Below are 22,917 nucleotides of genomic sequence, written 5' to 3' on the forward strand. Positions count from 1 at the left end.
TGTACCATGCCGTTGCTGCCGCTTCTTAATGCTTCTGGATCTCTCTCGCTATCCCCAACCTCCAAGACCTCCGCTTGAGGTTGCTGCCTTGAGTCCAAGGACTCGCAACCTCAAATTTGATGTTGCAACTTCTGATTTGAGGTTATGAGACCTCCATTCCGAGATTTACGCCTCAGCTAGCCACAAAGAGAGACGACAACGATGAGTTTGAAGTTGGTGGTGGTGGTCGCTTGGGTGGTCGGACGTGGCTGTTAAAGGTTGGCCGTGATGAAGGTGGTGGCAGCGTGATGGTTGGCTGTGGGGTGTGGTATTGGTTGCGGTTGCAGTGGTGGTGAACAGTGGGTGGCAGTTGTGGTGGTTGTCCCTGCTATATCCACTATATTCAACTTTTCAGATGACATTTGAGGAGTCATTTACTTGGGCACAACTAGACAGTGTGGCTGGCCTTTTTTGCTGGGAGACAGGACGGGGCTGGCATCCTACTTTTCTTCCTCCACCTCGACTTCTTCCCCCAAAAAGGATTAAACCCCACATTCTCCTCCTTGCATACTTGGTAAGGTGGCTTCTGTGGATCAATTGTTCAATGTCTTGTGGCAATCATCTGCATGGTGGCCATAGTTTCTATGAGAATGGCAGTATGGAGACATTTCCCGCGGGCGGCGAGGAGTCTTCAGACAACCTGGTCAACGTAAGATTCCTTGAGGCGTGACGGCCAAACTCGCTTTCTCCTTCACTCTCTTTCTGGCCGGTTGGACCATTGTTGTTTGCATCGTCGTGACAGGAGTAGATGAGCGTGGAGATGGTCCGACAGTCTTTTCTGCCTTGACATCCATAGTCGCGTGGGTTAATAGTTCTTATAGAGTGGTGGGCCGCTTTTTGCTGACAGAAAAGAAGAATGGAGAAGTTTGAAGAGCTACTATGGCAACTGGTAAAGAATCAGTAGAAGGAAGATTCGGAATCTCAATGGCCACTTCAACTAATCTGCGGAGAAATCTTTCAATTACTCTTTCAACTGCTGCTTAATATCTCGAAGTGAATTTTCCGTTCTTTAGAAGTGTCGTTTGCCGGAAAAGTGAGTAATAAAAGTATCTAGAAGTCGACGAATTCATATGCCAGATTGCGGTTTCAATCCACTGAATTATATCCGAGCTGCCTTCATTGGGTTGCTGCTGGGAAGGCTCAACATGTGATTGCAGCTGGTGCTGCATGCAGCGTCATGGCAGCCCGAAACAGTTCGACGTGATCCGGAGGATCTCCCAAGCAATCGTACCAGTGTAAATTGTGCAATTTGAACCCTTTTGAAAGAGGATCGACCAGTATATCTTTAGTGAACTTAGTTAGGAACATGATGGTAGGAGCTTGTTGCCGACAACTTAGGATGAACAATTCTCTAGACAACATCTCCCTTTTTACACGTCATTTTTATAAACCGTCGATCCACCAGATTCGTGCGCTGAACCGCTGACACCCCTCCCCAGCAACACTATTAGCAACTTAATCCTGTAGCCCCCATCTCTAAGAGCATGTCGACCTTATTTTCTGAGGTGGGAAATCGGTCTCTGGTAATGAAACCAACATCTGATTTCAAAGTAGGCTCTTGGGACACGTGGGTTCGCATAAGTTGGCCAAACTGACCATACTTTGGAGAAGGAGCAGGGAACTCTCGAAGGTTAATACTTTGAAAAATCTCAAATTAGAATAGTTGTGATAAATTTACTCAAAATTAATTTTTTAATCATGAAAACAACAAATTGATACACTTATGATAAGTTTAACATAAACTGATTTTGACTACTAAAAACTCTAAATTGATATTCCCATGATAAATTTACTCTAAATTAATTTTTTAACCACCGAAAAATTTAAACTGGTATATCAATGATAAATTTACTCTATATTATTTTCTATTAAATTTTATCATTAAATTATTAAATTATATGACACGTGATAGTTGATTTAATATATCGGTTGGGGTTTTACCCTTTGTTTGTTACAAGTGTACTAGTTTGTGATTTTTCCATAGTATTAATCCAATTTAACGGAAACTAGTATCATTTTGGGGTTTTTAGTGGTAAAAAAATTAGTTAATGGTAAATTTGTCACAAATGTATCGAAACCATTTTTAGTGGTAAAAAATTAAGTAGAGATAAATTTGTCACAAAATATACCAAATACTTTGAGGTTTTTCATGGTAAAAAAATTAATTGGAGGAAAGTTTGTCACAAGTATATTAGTTTTAGGTTTTTCATGGTCAAAAAAATCAGTTTGAGATAAATTTATCATGAATATACCAGTTTGGGATTTTTGGTAGTCAAATAATTAATTTGAAGTAAATTTATCATAGATGTATCTGTCTTAGATTTTTGGTGGTATTAATCCTATTAACAAGGTAAGTTTTATGTAGGCGGTTCGGTGAAGGAGCTTGCATGTTACCTTCCTAATCGAGGTTTAGGGCGTGAACTCGCTGAGACATCATCTCACCTTGTCGTAGGCTTAATCTTTTCAGGTCCCTAGATGGAGTAGCATCAGGTAGGGTACAGGGTCTCGTAGACGATGGATTTTGAGTTTCCTGGGACCACCCTGACTCGGGAGTTGGTTGAGTCTATGGTTTGGGTCGATTAGGGCCTACTTGAGTTGGTATCTCACCGATTCAAGGCATGGTTCATCGGCTTCTGACAAGGGGGTTGGAAGGGTCCCTTATGAGGTTTCGATGGGCCTTCCGTCAGTACTGGGGAGTGGGAGGTAGTGCATCCTATGGATCTTGACATTCCTGATGGTGTTGTGATAGATCCGGAGCCCCCTGAGGCCATGAATGAGGAGCCTAGTGAGTAGATGGTTTAGTGGCTCTTCTTTTTGGAGCAAACTCTTGTGTATAGACTAGTTGTGTATAAACCTAGTGTGTTTATAAAGGTGTGTTTGTGAAATTTGATTGTCCTGTTTTTCTATCTTATGTTTGTGTTATTTGGGGATTGTTTATTGTACGCTTCCGCATGTGCATAATCGATTGGGTCTACGACGCGTCTTGGGATGTTGCAAATTTATCGATTATTGAGGGATGTGCACACGCTCGAGGTTCGGGACGTGACGGCTCATGACCTGAATTTTCTGAAAATTATGTCCGATATTTGGAAAAGTGTCGGGGTCATGGATTTATGCAAACTTGGTTGAAAGAATGGTCACGGTGAAAAGTCACAATATCTTTCTCATTGAAATTCTGATTGACCTAATTCTCAAGGCTTTAGTTGTGACTAGATATACCTCAGATTATCACTTGATCTGGGAAATCACAATTTTCTTGACACTGTCAAGATCGGATGGTTGTGGTTAAAAGTTGTGATATCTGTTATCTGGCAATTCGATGCTCGAAAATTGAGCATTTTTGTTCTTGCAGAGCACAATCCAATTACACCAATTGATCGTAATTTCAAAGAACTCTTTTTTCCAACACTCAAGGCTCCGACACATTTGAAATCAAGAAATTTTCTACCGGAGCAAGTGCTATCCGAGAATAGTTTGCGTGGTCAAACATTGGTAAAAAATGAGGTGCCTTCAATAATAATTGCAAAGAGAGAAGTACTTGTATCCGTTGAGAAAATTTTAAACCCTCGTGCAAGGAAAATACTAAAGAATGCAAAAGTAATTGAAGACCACCATGAGTCCATGACAATGAACTATTGAATGTACAACTTTATAGATCTGGCTTGGTGTTAATGCTTTTTCTTACCATTGTTAGCCTAACCTTTTCATTGTAACAAAGCTGGAAGCCTCGTCTCCCAATTATCTCCTAACTGTTCACAATCTTCATGACTATCTCAAAGCATCATTGCACTAGTAAAGCTGGAAACTTTTTCCCTCCACTTTGGAAAAATTTCATTGGATTAACTTAAAAGTCTGTCAATCTTTTTTTTTTTTTTTTTGTGGTGCTAAGAGAAAAGAAAAGCTGGAAACTTTTTCCTCCACTTAGGAAAATTTCATTGGATTGACTTAAAAGTTGTCACTATTTTTTTTTTTTTTTGGTAGTGCTAAGAGAAAAGGAAGATGTTCTTCATGGTGAAGAAACCTTGTTAAGTGGGTAGCAGGACTGACAGTATGCTCAAGACGTTCATATTTGACTTGGATTCAATAGCAATATGCATTTTTAGAATTTTCTTTTGATAACTATAGCATACATCGTTAGTGTCAAAAAACATTTATACAAGTAGTCTTGAGAAAAAGGTATTATAAACTAACATCAATTGTGGATAGGTTGATTTTGGAAAATATTTTATAAACTCGTGGTCTCTTTTTCTTTGTTGTCACGTCTTCATGATAATTAAGATTCAAGATAACTTGATTTATACAAAAATTCCAAATATGATTTTGGGAGGGGAAGAGACCTGAGGCTTGCACGCAATTCTTTTGCCAAGAGAATTTATATGATGGCTTCCATATATGGTTTTTGGGAGGGGGGAGAGACCGATGATTGTAGAGGTTCTCAAGCGAATCTTTTCACAAGAGAGGATAAGTGTAACTCACGGTAATACCCATAAACTAAAACCGGTGATTATAGAGGACCTTGTCTTGAGGTTCAAACGTAATTCTTTTGGTTGGAGAGGGTAAGTGTTGTATACGAGTAATACCATTATTTGGATGAATGAAGTAGAGAGAACGTGTGAGAGGAGATTTGGGCCATGTTAAGTGACTTGAATGTAAGGTGGTAGGTGAGAATTTGATACATTGCTATCGGAGATGGCAAAGCTATAGTTCTTCAATTGTGAAATTAACTATCCAATAATTTATATGGTATTTATAGTGAAGAACGATAAAGTTCATATCAAACATGATGGTATACTAAATTTGGTGCATGGTGTATCGACATGTATAAAGAAGAAATAAGTTAGAAGTAACCTATGTCAAAAGGTTACATCCTAAAGTAGCATTGACACGCGACACGATATAACACGATACATCGATACGTCATTTCTTAAAAATAAAAAATTCTAACACCGTGAGATACATTAAATAAATATTTTTATTTTTAATTAATTTAATTCAAATTTACACTAATCATTCAACATTCAATACTTTTATTTTTCGAAATTAATTTTTTATTTCATTTAATTATTTTTTTCGATCAAATAAAAAGTCTCCCACCCCATCCCATCCCACCCCAAGTCGCTTTTTTCCCACGTCTCTTTCCCCCGCCCCTAAGTTTTTTTCACTCTTCTTTCCTGCCCCCACCACCGGAGACTTCCCCCTCCCTCCTGTCACTTCCCCCTTTTTCCCTCGTCTCTTTCCCCCACCCACAATTTTTTTTTCACTTTTCTTTCCCTCCCCACCACCTGACACTTCCCCCTCCCTGCAACACGCCAAATTCCTTTTTTATTCTTTTAGTTTCCTTCTCAAAACCCTAGCAACACCCTTCTTCTTCTCCTGCTCGCCACACGACCCCCTCCTCTCCTCTTCTTCTCAATGTCTGCTTGCTCTCGGTCCTCATCACAATCATTCACCGCCTCGCCTCTAGCCCTTACTCCCTCGTAGCTGTAGCTTCGTCATCAATCCATTGCAGCATCACAGAGTGGCGGCCCTCGCCTCAATCTCTGCTCCCTCGCTCTCACCTCCACCCTCCATTATCTTTGAAACACGCGTGTCGAAATGTGTCGACAAAAGTAGATCACGTGTCGGACATGACACGGAAGCACGTATAACGTCTGTGCTTCATAGGTTACATCCTAGTTGTCTTATGGGCATTCACATTCTCCATGACAATCTCAAAGTGTTGCCATTCCTCTAACTAGTAAAGTTGGAAACTTTTTCCCTCCACTATGGAAAAATTTCATAGGCTTGACTTAAAAGTCATCACTCTTGTTTTCTTTTGGTGCTAAGAGAAAAAGAACATTTCAAGTCTCATGGTGAAGAAAGCTTTGTTCAATGCACAATTGGACCAATAGTACACTCAAAACGTTCGAACTTGACTTGGATTTGAAGACAAAAATTTCAAGTTGAGAATTTATAATCTTCCACAGGTTAAGTTCAATTTTTGAGGTACTCGCTACGCAAAATCCTCTTACACCCATAAATAGATCATGAGCATTAGAACTCATTATTTGCCCACAAGATCATCAACTGCGATCAAGGGATTAGGAGCATGGCTAAAAATCTTATCCGCTTGCAACATTATGATGATCCCTCTCATTTCACAAATTCATTTAATGATTTTGATTTAGAAAGGATGATTGGATCGTACATGTTAGATAAGGTGGGTCCTTTGTGATGTCCATCCTTTCAACAAAGGAGATTTAGCATATCAAGATTCGACAAGTGGTATTATTTCCATCGAATTGTCAAAAGGATAGTTGAGAAGTAATAGCATGGTTATTTATCTAGAAATTTTTTTGTGTGAACTTAGTCTCTTAACCAAATTGAATTTGAACCATTAAAAATGGTGGACTTCACAAGAATCTCCTTAACTTTTCGGATTTAGATTTAGTGTACCATATATATACTTTTCATTTAATAATTTCTTACTTATTAGACGCAAGTAATAGCCTCCAAGATTGGACTTTGGTCGTGAAAAGCACCTAGGACATGAAGCGAAGAAGATCAAAGACGAAATAATTGCAGCGGGGAAAAGCATGTGGAAATAGACCGAATAATTGCACCGGGAAAAGCATGTGGAGACAGACCGAGTGGGGAAAAGCACACGGAAACAGACTGAATTATTGGAGTTGGTGGTTGATGACATGATGCTTTGAAAGCGTCTAACATTTTCTCACCAAAAAAAAAAAAAAAAACAAACAATTGTGAATGAGCTATTGCTGGCTCATTAATTTTATAAATCTTGCCTGTTACATTTATATGATTGAGAATGGAGAATTTAAATATAATCAGGAGTAAAAACTACAGATTGTCAACAATGTTGATCCACATAATTCAGCATAAGACATTATGTATGATTAACAATTTAGTTGTACCAATTTCCACATGAGTCCACAATAGTTTTATTATTTGGAATTTCAATCTCCAAAAGATTTGAGTTATGTGATAAAGCAAATACAAACTATTTATACACCACATATAGAGACAACTTTAATGAGATTTTGTTAACCAATGCAGATATTTTTATTATATCATATATATATATATATTTTTGGTAAAGTTATATCATATATTTTTAATATGCCTTAAGTCTAAAATTTTCACAAGGCTTGAACACCAACTTGATCACTTGATCACGTGCAACATGGGAGACTACAAATCTCCACAGACACTAATACATGAAAGACAAATCCTGCAACAAAGAGTATGGACACTATAGATATGATGGTAAATTTTCTATGGCATAATAAGAACTTAGTGTGATTTAAAGATTTGATATGTCATTTCTATATTTTGATTTTTCAATATATATCTAGATAATTGTGAAAGATCCAAGGAAATGTTTATTATTACAAGGTTTAGCACATAATTTTACTAAAGTTATCCTTCATATACTTTGTCATCTAAAAACTAACTAAAATGATTTGCAAAAGGTTAGTGTCATTTTTATGGTGTTCATTATATTTTGAAAAATAAGCAAAATTAATTGTTTGATTGTCGGTGTCCCTCGCCTGAGGCTGATGATGGCAACCCTTGCCTAGGGTCGGCAACCTCCGCCAGCCATTGACGAGGCCCGGTAAGGCTAGTGAACGTCAAAAAAGAAAAAGTTCATAAAATCGAAAAAAAGAATTGCAAGTCAATGTCAATGTTGATCGCAACACATAGGACGAAATTGGTAAGTTATTAAAAAGGTTAAGACTAAGTACAATAGAAAAGTTTATGACTGAATTGACCGTTGTATAATATGTTTAGGCTTATTTGGACAATTTTCTCATAAAAACGGCAATTAGAATACTTTTGAGAACTGCAAATTATCAACTACACAAACACTGAATTTAATCTAAAAGCAAATCTAAAGCAACATAAGCGTGCTGGATGAAGCAAAATCATGCAAACAAACAACAAGGTCAGTCGAAGATACTTTAAGGGGCCGAACATGTACAAAACATACGCTGTCTATTACAATCATGCATAAGTAACAGTTAGGCAACATAATCTTTAGACAAGTTCATATGCAAAGGATTAAGCATAGCGAATTCATATCAAAATAGCGTGAGAAACGAATCGTTTACTTTTTGACTCTCAAGCTTTTTCCTTCCGCTCCCCGCTATCTAATCTTGGCGGATTCTGCTTTTCCATTGCTTTCCAACTTCTCAGTAAAAAATCTCCCTCTTTGGATTCCCCAGCCACGAAAGCCACCCGCCCTCGAAGCTCACGATCGGTTTTGCTTTATTAAAGAGTCCCCATCTCTTGTATTTTCTCTTTTTAAAAAGGAACCACCGAATCTTTTCCTCATTCTGTCTCCGAAGCTCTCGGTCAGAATTTCCTCAATCAATCACCGAATGACCCGCTTTTTCCTCTCTTATCTCATCCTTGGCCAGCTTATATATATATATATATATATATTTTTTGGTGTAATCCAAATCTCTCGCCCGTATTTTGCTCCTTAAAAATCCTCTGCAAAAACCGGTTGATTTTTTGTTGCTGTCCGCTCTCTCGGCCAGCCTCGACTCATCTAACCCTCATCTTGAAGTCCCTTGATCCAAACTTCCACAATTCTCTGAGTTTGATCCACATTGTCCAAATCATATCTAACTCCACAGCAAGAAGTTAGGACCGATTTCACTATCTTGGAGTTGCGTCCAATCACGCTATCATGAAATTGAAGCTAACTCCTACGATTTTGGAGTTTTTAACTCTAGTTAATTTCACATGTCGAGCCATCCGTCGGGCCAATTAAAATGAAGTTCATAGTCGAGCCCCTGTTTTATTTGACGGAAACAAGCTTTGTTTAATTTAAATGCATTGTGCCAAAACATAAATGTGTCTATTGTCTAAATGCAGAAAAATGCAATAAAAGATGCTAGTGTGGGACTAAGCTGAGCAAAAGTTTTTTGTATTAAGGATCCAATTGCACCACTATCAAAAAAATCCATTTTAGTTTTCTCATGAAAGAATGAAAGTCTCAAGCAAAAAATTATGTGTCACACAAGTTTAGATGTGTAAACTTTGAAAAACAGATTCTTTTGACATTTGGTGAGGAATGTTGTGATTATCTAAGCTTAGAAAGTATTGTTGTCATTACATGAGTTATATATCATTTGAGTAATCATGTATTAAATTATTACCTAGTAAAGAAGAAACCAATCAGAGGTTGGGGATGCCATTTTGAGGAAGAGAGCAATTTTTTTTTCTTTTTTTTTAGTAAACCTATGACCAGATCAAAAGAATCCAACACCCCCCCAGTGGTTTCTCCACTTCTTTTGTCGGCCACAAAGAAGCTTGGATCAATAAGAGAATCGGAAAATAAGTCCATGTGTTTATATCTATTAAATATCTCGGTCCATACTTAAGCACCATGTTTTTCCAATGTTCTACTATTGTTAATAGATCTAATATTATTTTTGGCTGTTACACTCGCTTGTGCATTTAACTATATATCTCTTGAGGGGTCATGTGGTAAATTATAATATAGCAAGGAAAAAATAACTTCTCAAAAGTTGGGGATGAAATTTCCAGGAAAACCACCAAAGTTATTTTTATGAGTGGGTCATAGACTTTGATCACAAGAATCCACCGCTCTAGAATTGTTTGTCGGTTTGTGATCTATTACTAGTCCCTACTTTTGTCGGCCACAAAGAATCTTGTGTCACGCGGTCTTCATTTTCCTAAGTTTTAATATTATTCTTTGTCTACTCTACCCAAAAAAAAGGTCATGCATCTTCGTCCTCTAGTATAAGAATAAAACAAGAAGATCAATTGGTGAATGAACTACCTGAACACACAGTTTCAAATTTTCAGCTTCTAGTCATTGCCGATTCTTAAACTCCATCGTCCAATGGCTTCTTCATCGAAACCAGAAAAGATTTACGACGTTTTCTTGAGTTTTAGAGGCGTTGACCTGCGTAATAACTTCATCGGCCATCTCTACCAAGCTTTACACCGGATTGGAATATACACTTTTCGAGATAATGAGGAACTGAAAAAGGGGGACCAAATATCGCCGGTGCTTATGAAGGCCATCGAAGAATCGTACATCGCAATCATCGTTTTCTCTGTGAACTACGCTTCATCAAGGTGGTGCTTGGAGGAGGTGGCGAAGATTATAGAGTGCAAGGAGGAAAAGAACCTCATTGTTCTACCAGTGTTTTACAAAGTGGATCCGAGAGAAGTAAGGGGGTGTAGAAAGAGTTATCAAAGAGCTCTGGCTAAGCATGAGTCCAAGTTCGGGAAGGATTCAGAGAAAGTGAAGAGATGGAAGGAAGCTCTTTCTGATGCTGGGAAGTTGTCTGGATGGCATCTGAATGATGGGTAAGTAAAGTGGAGTCCATATTTTTTGTAAGAAAAGTAATCTTTACAAGTAAGCATGAATATTGTCTTAAAAAAAATAGATCAAATAACTAAATCGACCCACATATGCCTTGAAGTATACGCATAGATGCTTCATCTTATGATTCCTGAAACTTTTTAAGCCTGTTAGGTTTAAGTTAGTCTCATAAAAGAATTGGTGAATGTAAGTGTAGTTAAGAAAGATAAATAAAATTTGGCAAAAGATGAGAAATTTGATAATTAAAAGAAAAATAAACTTGACAGTAACTCAAATGAGAATTGTTAACCTAAAATTAGTTGGTAACTTAATTGAAGAAAAATTGGTAAGTCAATAATAAATTCAAATGAGAGCTAGCAACCCAATAGAAAAGTTGGCAAATTAAAAGAACAAGTAAATATTGATAAGTAGCTGAAGTAAGAGTTGGTAATCCAAAACTGGTGAGTAATTATTTAACATTATCAAAGATGGTGAGTCACTCTAATTTGTGTTAGTAATTTCAGATAAAAATTAGTAAATTTGAGGTCATAAGTTATGCAAATCAAATTTGGTATGTTAGTACGAAATGGTAATGTGCTATTTATAAAAAGTTGTTAGTGATTTTATGAAACCATTGGAAGTCACTAACAAGTTATGTGAAAGAAAAAGTCACCGATTTCTTTTTTTTTTTTTTACTGACAGATTTTTTTGACAATTACCAATATTTATTAAAATTCACCAGCATGAAAAGAAACCTACTCTTAGGCATCGAATAATAGAATTATGCCTTTAGCTTTTGCTAAGCCCAGTTTCATTCGGGTAAGGTCTGTAGCTCTTTCTTTTGGGTACTTGTTGCCCTCCTCAGGGTGTAATAAAAGTTCTAGACATTTTATCAGTGGGCTATTGAGGTCCTCTCGTTTCATTTTGGTAAAATTGAGTTCCATAGATCTTCGATTTTGGTCGACCACGTCCTAAACTTGTTACAGCTGGCATTTTGAGTTCGAAAAATCACATGCGGGCTATCCATAGAACAGACACTTGACTTTTTCCAATAATAGAAAATCGACACTGGGACTTTACCGGCTGAAAAATTTACTGACTCATTTGAACAGAATAAAAGATTAAAACTTGATCGACGAATGGACAAGATGTTAAGTAGTGTTATTGTACTTACCCAAGGAATCAAAAAAAAGTTCGCAACGACGCGTGATACAGGATAATTAGTGTTCATACGCCACGTGAAGCAATAATATCGTGCTTCAGGGAATTTAGAAGTTTCGGAATCGAAATCTTAATCACCGTTTAAAGTCCAGTATAACGCTTCTTCTTGATTAATAACATAAATAAATCACATATAATAGTCAGAACGAAAAATAAGTAAATCGTCATGTATAAATCAATAGAAGAAGTTCACTTGGAAACTAAAAGTCAAAACCTTGAACTTATTTTGATTGGTGTGGAGCTCTTAGAGGTCTAATTCAACTGGGTGGGAATACATGATTATCTGGAAATGTGACGCACTGCTCTGTTACTGTTAGCTAGGGTTGCTGGTTATTTGCTTATTCAAATCCCTAAAATGATGCTACAACTTCTTTTTCCATTTTCATCAGAGATGAGTCAGAGCTTATTCAAGAAATTGTGGAGAAGATCTCCACTTACCTAGCTCAAACACCTTTGCATGTTGCTAAGCATCCAGTTGGGATAGACTCCCGAGTTGCTAAGCTGAAATCTATGTTAAATCTTGAGTCTGATGATGGTGTTCTCATGGTGGGAATATGGGGACAAGGAGGTATAGGGAAGACAAGTTTAGCGAAAGCTCTTTACAATGTTATATTCAGAAAATTTGAGGGTTCATGTTTTCTTGAAAATGTTCGAGAAACTTCAGAAGGTACCAAGAGTTTAGTTACTTTGCAAGAAATATTACTAAATGATATACTATTACCAAAACAAAGATTAGAAGTATCCAATGTTGACAGAGGTATTCAGCTAATACAACGCAGACTAGGTCGCAAAAAAGTTCTCCTCATCCTTGATGATGCGGATGACTTGCGCCAATTGAATACTTTAGCAGAAGGCAAGTGGTTTGGTAATGGAAGTAGGATCATCATTACCACAAGAAATAAACATTTGCTTGATTGTCACCAGATAGATCAAGATCATGTGTATAAAGTTGAAGCACTTGATGATAGTCAAGCTCATGATCTGCTTACCAAGCATGCTCTTCAAACGCACCAAATTAGAATAGATCTAGTGGATAGTGCTCTAAATTATGCCAAAGGCCTTCCTTTAGCACTTGAGGTGCTGGGTTCCTTATTATGTGGTACAACAGAAGATGTATGGGAAAGTACACTAATGAAACTTTCTAGGATTCCTGACAAGAAAATTAATAATGTGCTCAAAGTGAGTTATGATGGACTAGATGAAAATGAGAAAGAGATCTTTCTCCACATTGCTTGCTTCTTTAATGGGCGGACAAGAGAGTATACAAAGAAAGTTCTCGATAGTTGCGATCTTCTGACAGTTGTAGGATTTGATACTCTCATTAAGAGGTCCTTGATACGCTTTGAGCTCGGAATCCTAAAAGTGCACAACTTGATTCAAGCGATGGGTAAAGATATTGTGAACCAAGAATGCCGAGATGATCCCGGAAGACGTAGTAGACTATGGTTGTATGATGACGTTGCCAATGTTTTATCACATGACATGGTAAGACTTGTGAATAAGATCAAAATTTTGCTAGTTATTTTTTACTCTAATTACTAAAAATGCATAACCTAATTTTGTATATACAGGGAGATTGTGCTATAAAAGCAATAGTGTTGGAACTACCTGAGCCGATAGAGATGCATATCAGTCCTGAAGCTTTTACAAAAATGAGAAGGTTGAGATTGCTCATCTTGCACAATGTGCAGGATTCTTTTCAAGGCCCTATATGTCTTCCTAATGAGCTTAGATGGTTTGAATGGTCTGGATGTACTCATCAGATTCCAGAATTTTCTGCTGGTCCAAAGAAATTGGTGGGACTTGATATGAGTAAAGGCAATATCACAGGAGTTCTAAAACAATTTAAGGTGAGCATCATCAACAAATACCTTTTTATATCTACATAATATTTATATGTAGATGCATATTATATGTACTAGTACACAAAAGGTAGTGGTGTTCCTCTATTTCAGGTACCACTTCACTATTTTCTTTCAACATGACCCTAATTACTTGCATTAGAGATATTTTTACGTGAAGCAAAATTGACATTTGATAACGTAAGCAAAAAAATTCATTAGAAATACTCAATGGAAACATTTTTGTCAATAAAATACATAATACAGAGAAGTTTTATACATATACGTGAAAAGAGAAAGATATTGCAAGATTTGAATTTTTCTTTTTATGAAGGCCATTGCATCGTTAGAAAATTCAACTTTTCATATTGAAATAGTGAGAGATAAAAAATAAAATAATCAATTTCATGTATATGTCCATTATATAATATCTGTAGAATAAGTAACTAAGGATACTTGATGGAAGGAATATAAAAAAGAAAAAGATTGAAATCTTTTAAAGTAGGAGATCATCTTTACCTTATATATAGATAGTATAGATAAAGTTTACATACTTTTTAAACCTAATAGCTCTAACTATTAACATAGATGTATTTCAAAATCAGATCAAATCTACCTAATGAAGAAATTCAAAATGCAATTTGCTGTCAGTTGTTTACGTATGAACTTTATTATTTAAAAAAAAAATTGTATGGTGATCGAACAAAAGGGAAATAAAAATATGATGAACCTACCCATTGACATGTATTTAGAAATAAATACACCCAAGAAGTGGCTGGTTTAGTGGTAGGCCATGTACCCTATGCACGTTCCTAAACGGCGAGGATTTGCCTAGCATCAACAAAATTAGTTGAGTCGAAGCTTTGAATGCAAATAAGGCATTGTTAGTTGCTTAAATCATTTCTTATGGAGCAGCTCTTCTAAGGGGATGTAATAGAATTTTAATTACGAACTTTGCCGGTAATATGTGCACAACTAGATCAATATGAGTGATCCAGTAGGTTCCACCAGTTTCTTAATAGAAAGTCAAAGCGAAATTTTGAAATGAGTATATGAATTTTTATTTTCCTCCTAATGTTTTTCAAAGTTCATTCATTGTCCTTGCCTGACTTCAAAAAAAAAAAAAATTAAAGTTTATTAATCTTTATGCAAGTACATTGTGAAAGTATTCATATCCCCTATTCATCTATGATATAGAGTTAAAGCCAAACCTGGCAAAGTCTTCATTCCTATGCTAGACACATGGTACTTAACTTTGTTTTAGTGATTGCCATATGACATCACATGTGGAATAGTTTTGTCACATGGTCCACCTCCGCTATGTGGCACTTCATTATGCTTCTATGGCTGTCATGTGGCATGATGTGTGGCATAGTTTTGTCATTTGGCCTACATATGCATGCTTGCCACATGACACTTCACTTGAATTTTGTAATTCCCACATGCATGACATGCGACACAATCTCATCCCAAATTAATTTTCGTCCGCTAATGGTTGGTTGAGTTGGGTGGGGAGTACCAAATTGAGATTCTGTTGCTAGAACAAAATTATTCTAGGTGACAGCGTTATAGTGGTACCAATTTAGGATTTTTATGAAATGAAAACTAGTTTAGAATCAATTTACGTACTAATTTGGGATTTTTAATGGTATTAGTTCTATTTTTTTTTTCATAATTGTCTAATAGAATTTTATTTTTTAATTATTTCATACTGTGTACCTATATATTATTCAGTTCGTTCAAATAATATCTAAAATGTAAAAACATAGGAGTTTTTATTGATAAAGCCTAGTTGTGCGCGTGCCGCGTGACACCACTTCATGCAAGCTTTGCCCCCAATATATTCTATTAATTGCCCGTAAAGTTTGAAAGTGTTTAGTAATAAATAAATACAACGTATAATTTATAAGAAATCAGTTTATAGTATCTTTAAATGAAAAGTCAATTAATAGGTTAGACAATTTACGCAGAAATTGTATGGTAGGTTTCGAGTTGCCTAGTCTACCAAAGCTCCTTGCTTCCTTCCACATGAAGAGTGTTGTGGCCTCAGCATATGTCATGGCATATTCACCCGATCAATATTGGTCATATAACAGTGAAGGATATGTAATTGTGACATATCCTTTCCATAAGAAACCCACTCTCCCCCACATGCTGCATAGCCAAATTTGAAAACCTCGATCAAGCTAAGCCCATAAAAATAAATTGTGATATTATTAACGATCAATATATAAAATTATGGACAACGTGAATAACTTTCGATATTGTTTTACCATCATCTCACGAGTTTGACTCCCTGTCTATGTACAACAACCAGCATATGCCTATTTGTGGACTCTGTAGCAAATCTCTACATTAAATAAACAAATTGCCCAATGTTTATGATTAATACTTTATTGAAAGATCAATACTAAATATGCTTCACTAACAACCTATTCTCAAATGGGAATCCCACAGTTTAAAGGTAAGGAAGCAACATCATCATTCAAACACCCCTTTTTGTCTCTTTTAGAATGTTTATCACAAGTTGTTTTCGCTGTATTTGCAGGATTTCCAAAATTTGAAGTACGCTACTTTCAGTTACTGTGAGGGGCTAGTTCGTATTCCTGACCTTTCATATACTCCAAATCTCAAGAAATTGGATTTCCGTGATTGCAAAAACTTGGTAGAAGTCCACAAATCCCTCGCATATCATGACAAATTACAAGTGTTAATTTTCTCGGGGTGCTATGAACTTAGTGCTTTTCCAAATGAGCTCAAGTCAAAAAATATTCAAATTCTCAATTTTACAAATTGCACAAAGTTTGAAAGGTTTCCTGATATTCCACATAAACTCGAAGCCCTAAATATCCTTTCATTAGATCGGACCGCTATTAAAGAACTCCCTACATCAATAGAAAATCTTACCTCTCTAAAGCTAATGTATTTGAATAGATGCAAGAACCTGGTTAGTCTTCCATCTAGCATTTATAAGTTACAAAACCTTGGAGAGTTGGAGGTTTCGGGTTGTACTAATTTAGTTGGGTTTCCAAAGTACGAGGATTTAGCTGATCCGTGCATGAAGACTGGGCTTTCAAAATTATACCGATTAGACCTTTCAAACTGTAATTTGTCCGAAGTAGAGTTTTTTGAGAACCTTTCCTGTTTCCCCCTCTTGGAATCATTTATTCTGGAGGGGAACAATATTATTGCCCTTCCTTCGTCCATCAATAAGCGTGATCATTTGTCTTTTTTGTATGTTGGAAGCTGCCATCATTTACAAAAGATTCCTGAGCTTCCTGCGTTTTTGAATTTTTTTGCGGATCATTGTGAATCTCTACAAAAGAATGAAGACTTATCCTCAATTCATCAACTTGTCGGTAAAAGTTTGGCTGATGGACTTGACACACACCAGGTTAGATACTCTCTCTCTCTCTCACATACACACAAACACACCATATTGATATGGAGTATATTATACTGGGTCCATTGTGTGCTTGCATATTGCCATAGCAGAAAATGTAACATCGAAGGCTTAAGAAAAAAAAGTGAACAAGTTTGAAGTGGTTCTGCATGTATATGCATGTAACATAAGCGGTTCCCGTACTTTTATGGGGATGATTTCTATCGCATGAGACTTGCGTATTAATGCAAGCATCAATGGATCTTCTCACTTGGGTACTAATATTAACTTAAATACTTTCCATCGGTCTATCTTTGTAACAGAATCAAAGTTTTGACAGATTTCTCTTTGAAAGAGAGATGCCGCAGTGGGTCTTTCCTATTGAAGGGGATTCCATATCTTTCATGGTTTCAAAGGACTTGTATGACAAGATTCTTGGATTGGCAAGTTGTGTCATTCTCGATAATGTTGAATACGACATTGAGATTTTATCACATGTTGATGGTAAAAGTGAGAGAAAAATAGAGCTACCGTTCATCTATCCGCTGCATCCAGAACATTTATGGCTTAACTATACGACACGACATTCTTTGTGGGCAGGAGTCGATTTTGATCAAATTGATGGCAATTATGTAGAGTTTAGCCTTACACATTCGATAAAAGTGAAAAAGTGGGGAATCCGAATAATATGCAAGCAACTAGGGAATGATTTAAAGGTTGAGCTTCAAGATAATCGGCTGATAGATCTAGCCTTACTCTACGAAGTTGGTCATGAACCAACAAATTCAACAGCCGGGAGTTCACTCATGCATGAAGATAATTCGAGCGAAATAGATCTACATGAGGACTTGCAAGATTGTCAAGTGAGTGGTGAGGAACAAAGTCAAATGGTACCAAAGAAAAATCATGAGCTTTTCTCCCTCGAGGCATGCGAACCAAGATCATGTGGACTCCTAGTTCGATTGGTAGAGATGAGTATCGCGGTGTTTGCTCGCTGCTTTTGTTGTTAGGATGATGGGAACTTATAAAGGAAGCAATTCTTAGGTGAGTGAACTCAGCCGATCTCCATTATAATGCTTTTTTTTTTTCTTCCCGTTTTCTTTTCTCAATAGCTTGATGTTAGTACTCACTTTTACCCATATATATCCCTTGAGGTATTTCATGTGTCCACTTCAACCAGCGTTGACTTTGCCAACTAGAACGATGGAAATGATCAGTCTTGGAGAGAACTAGATAAGGGGGCTTGGGATGTGCATTTTGATGCTGGTGGAGCGGAGGGACAACTTGGAAGAGGAAGATACAAACTTCCATTGGAGTATACAGAGGGCGAAGGCTTCAGATACGAGAGAGATGCCCGCACCCAACCCAACAACGCTCTCCGTGAGTTCTCTATCTATCTTTGTTCTCATTTTCGCTTTTTCTTTCTTTGCACTTTCATTTCCATTTATTCAATTGAATTGATTTCCTACCTTTTCTTCCCACTTATCCGGTAGATTCATCACTCACTCCAAATCCCCATTGGCCATTTTTATGCTTGGGTACAGAACCCTTGAGCGATCTCGATCACTCTCCCTTCGTTTTATTATTACTATAAATAAATTCGATCATAAATTTTATAACAACTTTGAGGGCATAGTTATTTCCGCTATGCCATTTTTTTTTTTGAAAACTGACTTTTTGAGAATTATAATTGTTGAATTTTTTGTGAAATAAAAAGGGCTCGTTGAAATTAATTTTCATCTTTCTCGACAATTTAACCTTCCCTCTAATTATGCATTCCCATCGTCCCCTCTTAAACCTTTTTATGTTTCTTCTTTTTCTTTGATTTTTCCCGTTGTTGTAAAACTTCTTCCTTTCCTCTCCTCCCCGCCATAGCCCAAACTTCCAGCTCCACTGACGCCTCATCTTCCATCCCCACACTAGTCATCTCCGATGAAATGGAAGATCGCCACCTGCCAACGGAGGCTACGAACGGACGGAAGGAGTTCGTCTTCCCGAAACGGAGTCCCTAGCGAACCCGACGGCGACGGATACCAGCCAGTGGAGGCGACGGGCTACCACCGCCGACCGAAGCCATGGAAACTAATGACGATTCTCTCCTGAGGTTCGTTCTGGGCTTCGTGCATATTGCTATAGATCGGTAACGCCTGGCACGTCCGATTTTTTTTTTTTTTTTACTTGAGGTGGATTTTGAATTCGATTCGGTTGGTGCTGCAATTGCGCGGGAACTTGAAGGATCGGTCGTTGAATTTGTTCGAGAGACGCTGAATCGGTGTTTTCTTCGTAAGTTTTGTCTGTGGATGCTGGATAGTGAATTCATAGGTTGTTGACGTTACACGCTGCAAAATCAGCGACAATCACTGGAAAGGTATAGTTTTTCTTTCTTTGTTTTCGTAGGTGAAGTCTAGGTTCGAATGAAAGACGAGTGAGGAAGACTGAAATAATGGGAAGAAGGGTGTACATGGATTGGATCAGTCCCCTTCTCAGGTGAAAAATTGAGCAAATCCAGGTGCTGTAGGTTGGGAGGGAGGGAGGGAGGGATTTGAGTGCTTCTAAGGTGTGGGTGTGTAGAATGTACTCATCATACAGATGTGTACTCATCATACAGATGTGCGGCAGTTGATCGGTTTGTCAGGAGAATTTGAATTCTGAGAAACTTTGATCATTGGGATAGAGGGTTCTGTCTCTATGTTTTATGAGGTGCTGGAAGAGGCAAAACCATGGAGGAATGAAGAAGATGCAGTGAGATGGCAAGGAACTAGGAAAGGTTGCTCAATTGTGGAGTCCTTTAACTACATCTTGACATTGGCAACTAGGGAGAATTGAAAACCAAATTTACTTGGAGGGTGAGAGTAATATCAACATCGGTCGTGTCCATGGATAACTGGTTAGGTGGTTATTTTCTTTTGCCCTGTGAACTGTGGATATGAAAAAGAAATAATCACAAGAAACACAGAGTTTACATATCAGTAGAACAGAGACAAAAGCACAAGAAGCTGATTGTTGATTCTGAATTCTGAGGCTTTTGCAGTAGTTTAGGATTCTTTTTTTATCCTTATGTGCTGTGGTTTTTAAGAAGGAAAATGACTGAGAAACTAAAACTCCTAGATGCTTCTTGAATTTTTGGGTGAATCCTGATTAATGAAAGGTTAACTTCTGAGGTACAAATAATAAGACACTGGAATGATTAACATGTAGTTTCTCATATTAGTTGCTGTTTTTGCTTTGGTGTTATTAGAGCCATATAGTGTTAGTGGGATTTGCATCTGAATTGCAGGATGAGTATGTACTAATAATCATTAGTTGGAAGTTTGTGACCAGTATGTTATACTGGACCTGCAAGATCTTGATCTTATAGCTGCAAGATATGGATTCATTCCATTAGTAGCTGCATATTGATACTGAAATATTTCTACTGTTGGCAACTTGATGCTGGTTTCTTCCTGAGTTACCTATTGTCCTTATAATTTTTTCTCCTAACAAGTAACAAGATCTATTTGCCTCTTTTGTACAAAGCACATCATTGAAGTTCTAATCATGTAAGATACTGGTTTTGGTAACTAGGTGCATTTCAGATATGTTGTTTACTTTCTATTAAGATGATTAGTATTTCAGTCTTCATTAGTGAATGATCTCAAATATATTTATGTTATAGTTTGATTGAACAGCTGTGTGATTGTTGAGGATGTGAACATCATTCCGGGAGGAAGAAACTGGTGTAGTGAGACATGAAATGTTTGTTTATCATTGCCATGATTAGCCTGCCAGGTGTTCGTTAAAATTGCCTAGGGAAAATTGTGTTGAGCATCTCACCGGATCCAGATAAGCATCTTTTGCGGATGTATACTAGAGATGACAAATGTATATTTGAGATGATGTAGAGAGGACCTTAAACAAGCACAGAAGTACAGATTCTGTACCTGCACTTGTCCTGCTTTATTCCTGGTCTGAACTCAATTGGGGAGAGGGCTTGTCAGGCTGTGGACCTCTGAGTCAATGATGGAATTTTGTATTGGTGTGTGGTGAGGTACTGCTTGGGTGGTGCATCAATTAGACTCCACTGAAACACGATTTTCCCATATGGGCAGTTTATGCTAGTTTTGTCTGGAGAATTCTGTGGTCTCCTAGTGAACATGCATGCTCCAAAAAAATCCTTTTTTAACCTGGTCATCTGTCAAAACACTTGGGTATGGATAGTGCTCCATACTTTTTTGGAAAATGACTTCCACCTTTAAAATTAGGAAGTCATTTTCCTTATTTTTAAATTGGTATTTTCTGGTCGACTGAAGTCATTTCTCTTTGACCAGCTTATTTTTCCACACCAAACACTAAAAAATGGAAATAGAAATTTTCTGGCAAAATATTTTCCTTCAAACAAATAGAGCCTAAGTCAAAATTGAGTTTCATCTTTCCAAACTACCTTTGATCATAGTAGAAATATAATTGGTCTTTAAGGACCACATACTTTATAAATAAATGCTCGCTTGCATTATGCATAACCACCTAATTATGCACGCGTGCATCCCCTTTAAACTTTTTTTTTCTTATCATTAGTTCCCCTTAAACCAGGTTAACTATATATATCCTAAAATCAATTTCTGTAGTTCTTTCTTCTATCATTTGTTTTTTTTATTTTAATTCTTTCTCTCCACCTTCTTTCTTTGATAACTCCATTGATGCCATTTTCAATATCTCGATTGCTCATTTTTCATCCGACACCAACGAGCCTTGACGAGTGGAAGATTGCCACTTGCAAATGGAGCCGGCAAACAGAGGAAGTTCTTCATAAAACAGCCTAGCGAACTGAAGGTGACGGAGACTGGCGAGTGGAGGCAATGGACTACCACCACCGACCAAAGCCATGGAAACTGATAACATAGCTTGGGGTGAACGATTCTCTCATGAGGTTCTGGGTTTTATGCAGCTTGCTATAGATCAGGTAACGCCTGGCATGGCAATCAGTATTAAGTTGATGAAATACTTGAGCTGAAGTTTGAGTCTGATTCCTTTGGTGCTATAATTGGGAACTTGAAGTTGAATTTGGACAAGGGATGTTGAATAAGTGTTTCTTTGTAAGTGTTGTCTGTGGATGCTTGGTAGTGCGTCTGTGGATGCTTGGTAGTTCATCTGCTGGTAATCGACATTACATGCAGCAAAATCAGCAACAATCCCTAGAAGGTATAGGTTTTCTTTCTCTCTTTTCATAGGTGGTAATTTATTGAAATAAGTAGGTGAAGTCTAGGTTTAAAGGAAAAACAAGTAAGGCCGAGTGCAACAAAGGGAAGTTGGGTGTACATGGGGTGGTTTAGTTCCCTTTTCAGGCAAAAATCGGAGTCAATCCGGGTGCTGTAGGTTGAGAGGGAGGGAGGGAGGGAGGGATTTGGGTGCTTTTGAGTTGTCTAGGAATTGTGGATGTGTAGTATGTGCCTATTATAAAGATGTGGAGTGGGTGATAGGTTTGCCAGGACAATATAATTGTCAGAAGCTTCGATCACTAGGATAGGACTCTGTGTTAAGTTTCATAAGGCTTTTGAAGAGGCAAAACCAGAAAGGAATGAAGAAGATGCAATGAGATGGCAAGCCACCAGGAAAGGTGTTTGCTTGATGGTGGAATCCTTTTATCACCTTTTGACTTTAGCACCTAGGGAAAATTTAAAACCAAATTTACTTGGACCGCGTGAATAGTGTGAACATCGGTTGTACCCATGGATAATTGGTTGGGTGGTTATTTTCTTTGGCATTGTGGTGTGGATATGGAAAAAGAAAAAAAGTCACAAGAAACACACAGTTTACATAAGTTATTCAGTGGAATAGAGACAAAATCCCAAGATGCTGATTGTCAATTCTGATTTGCGAGGGCTTCACAGCAGTTCTAGGGATCTCTCTTTATCCTTATATGCCATAGCATTTGTAAAGGAAAATGATGCAGAAGCTAAAACCCCAGGAAGCTTCTTGAATGTTTGAGTGAAACCTCATTAACGAAAGAAAAGCCTCTGAGGTACCCATGATAAGATACACTGAACTGAGCAACATGTAGTTTCTCAAATTAGTTCTCGTTTTTGTTGTGCTATTGTTAGAGCCGTATCAGT

At 37.4% G+C, this 22,917-nt stretch overlaps 2 protein-coding genes across 15 annotated transcripts in view; both read left to right on the forward strand.

Annotated features, from left to right (window-relative positions):
• LOC108959688 (pentatricopeptide repeat-containing protein At5g46460, mitochondrial-like) overlaps positions 1 to 22,917 on the forward strand; it is a 91,082-nt gene that overhangs the window by 62,824 nt on the left and 5,341 nt on the right. For 4 of the 9 annotated variants that reach the window (XR_005551377.1, XR_005551376.1, XR_005551378.1 and 1 more), the window contains exon 1: positions 18,996 to 21,767. The exons of 2 other annotated variants lie outside the window; for them this stretch is intronic. Coding sequence is in view for 1 of the 7 variants with exons in the window: in XM_039313005.1 (XP_039168939.1) it covers positions 21,690 to 21,767 (78 nt within the window). In the remaining 6 variants the exon portion in view is untranslated. Of the gene's footprint in view, positions 1 to 18,995; positions 21,768 to 22,917 lie in introns of those variants that run through there. 3 more of the 9 variants (XR_005551381.1, XR_005551379.1, XR_005551380.1) reach the window with 1 other exon arrangement.
• On the forward strand, positions 9,801 to 18,964 carry LOC104444918 (disease resistance protein RUN1). Of its 6 annotated transcripts, none has more exons than XM_039312999.1 (7): positions 9,801 to 10,389; positions 11,995 to 13,090; positions 13,177 to 13,455; positions 15,995 to 16,840; positions 17,152 to 17,872; positions 17,983 to 18,208; positions 18,704 to 18,964. In XM_039312999.1, the coding sequence occupies exons 1-5, from the start codon at positions 9,917 to 9,919 to the stop codon at positions 17,836 to 17,838; spliced, it is 3,381 nt and encodes a 1,126-aa protein (XP_039168933.1). In that variant the 5' UTR covers positions 9,801 to 9,916; the 3' UTR covers positions 17,839 to 17,872; positions 17,983 to 18,208; positions 18,704 to 18,964. The 6 variants fall into 6 exon arrangements, with proteins under 6 accessions (XP_039168933.1, XP_039168931.1, XP_039168934.1 ...); XM_039312997.1 differs by having other exon boundaries at positions 18,752 to 18,964; XM_039313000.1 differs by having other exon boundaries at positions 18,009 to 18,208; positions 18,752 to 18,964.

This window comes from Eucalyptus grandis, chromosome 5 (genome assembly GCF_016545825.1).
Source record: "Eucalyptus grandis isolate ANBG69807.140 chromosome 5, ASM1654582v1, whole genome shotgun sequence".
Classification (NCBI taxonomy): domain Eukaryota; kingdom Viridiplantae; phylum Streptophyta; class Magnoliopsida; order Myrtales; family Myrtaceae; genus Eucalyptus; species Eucalyptus grandis.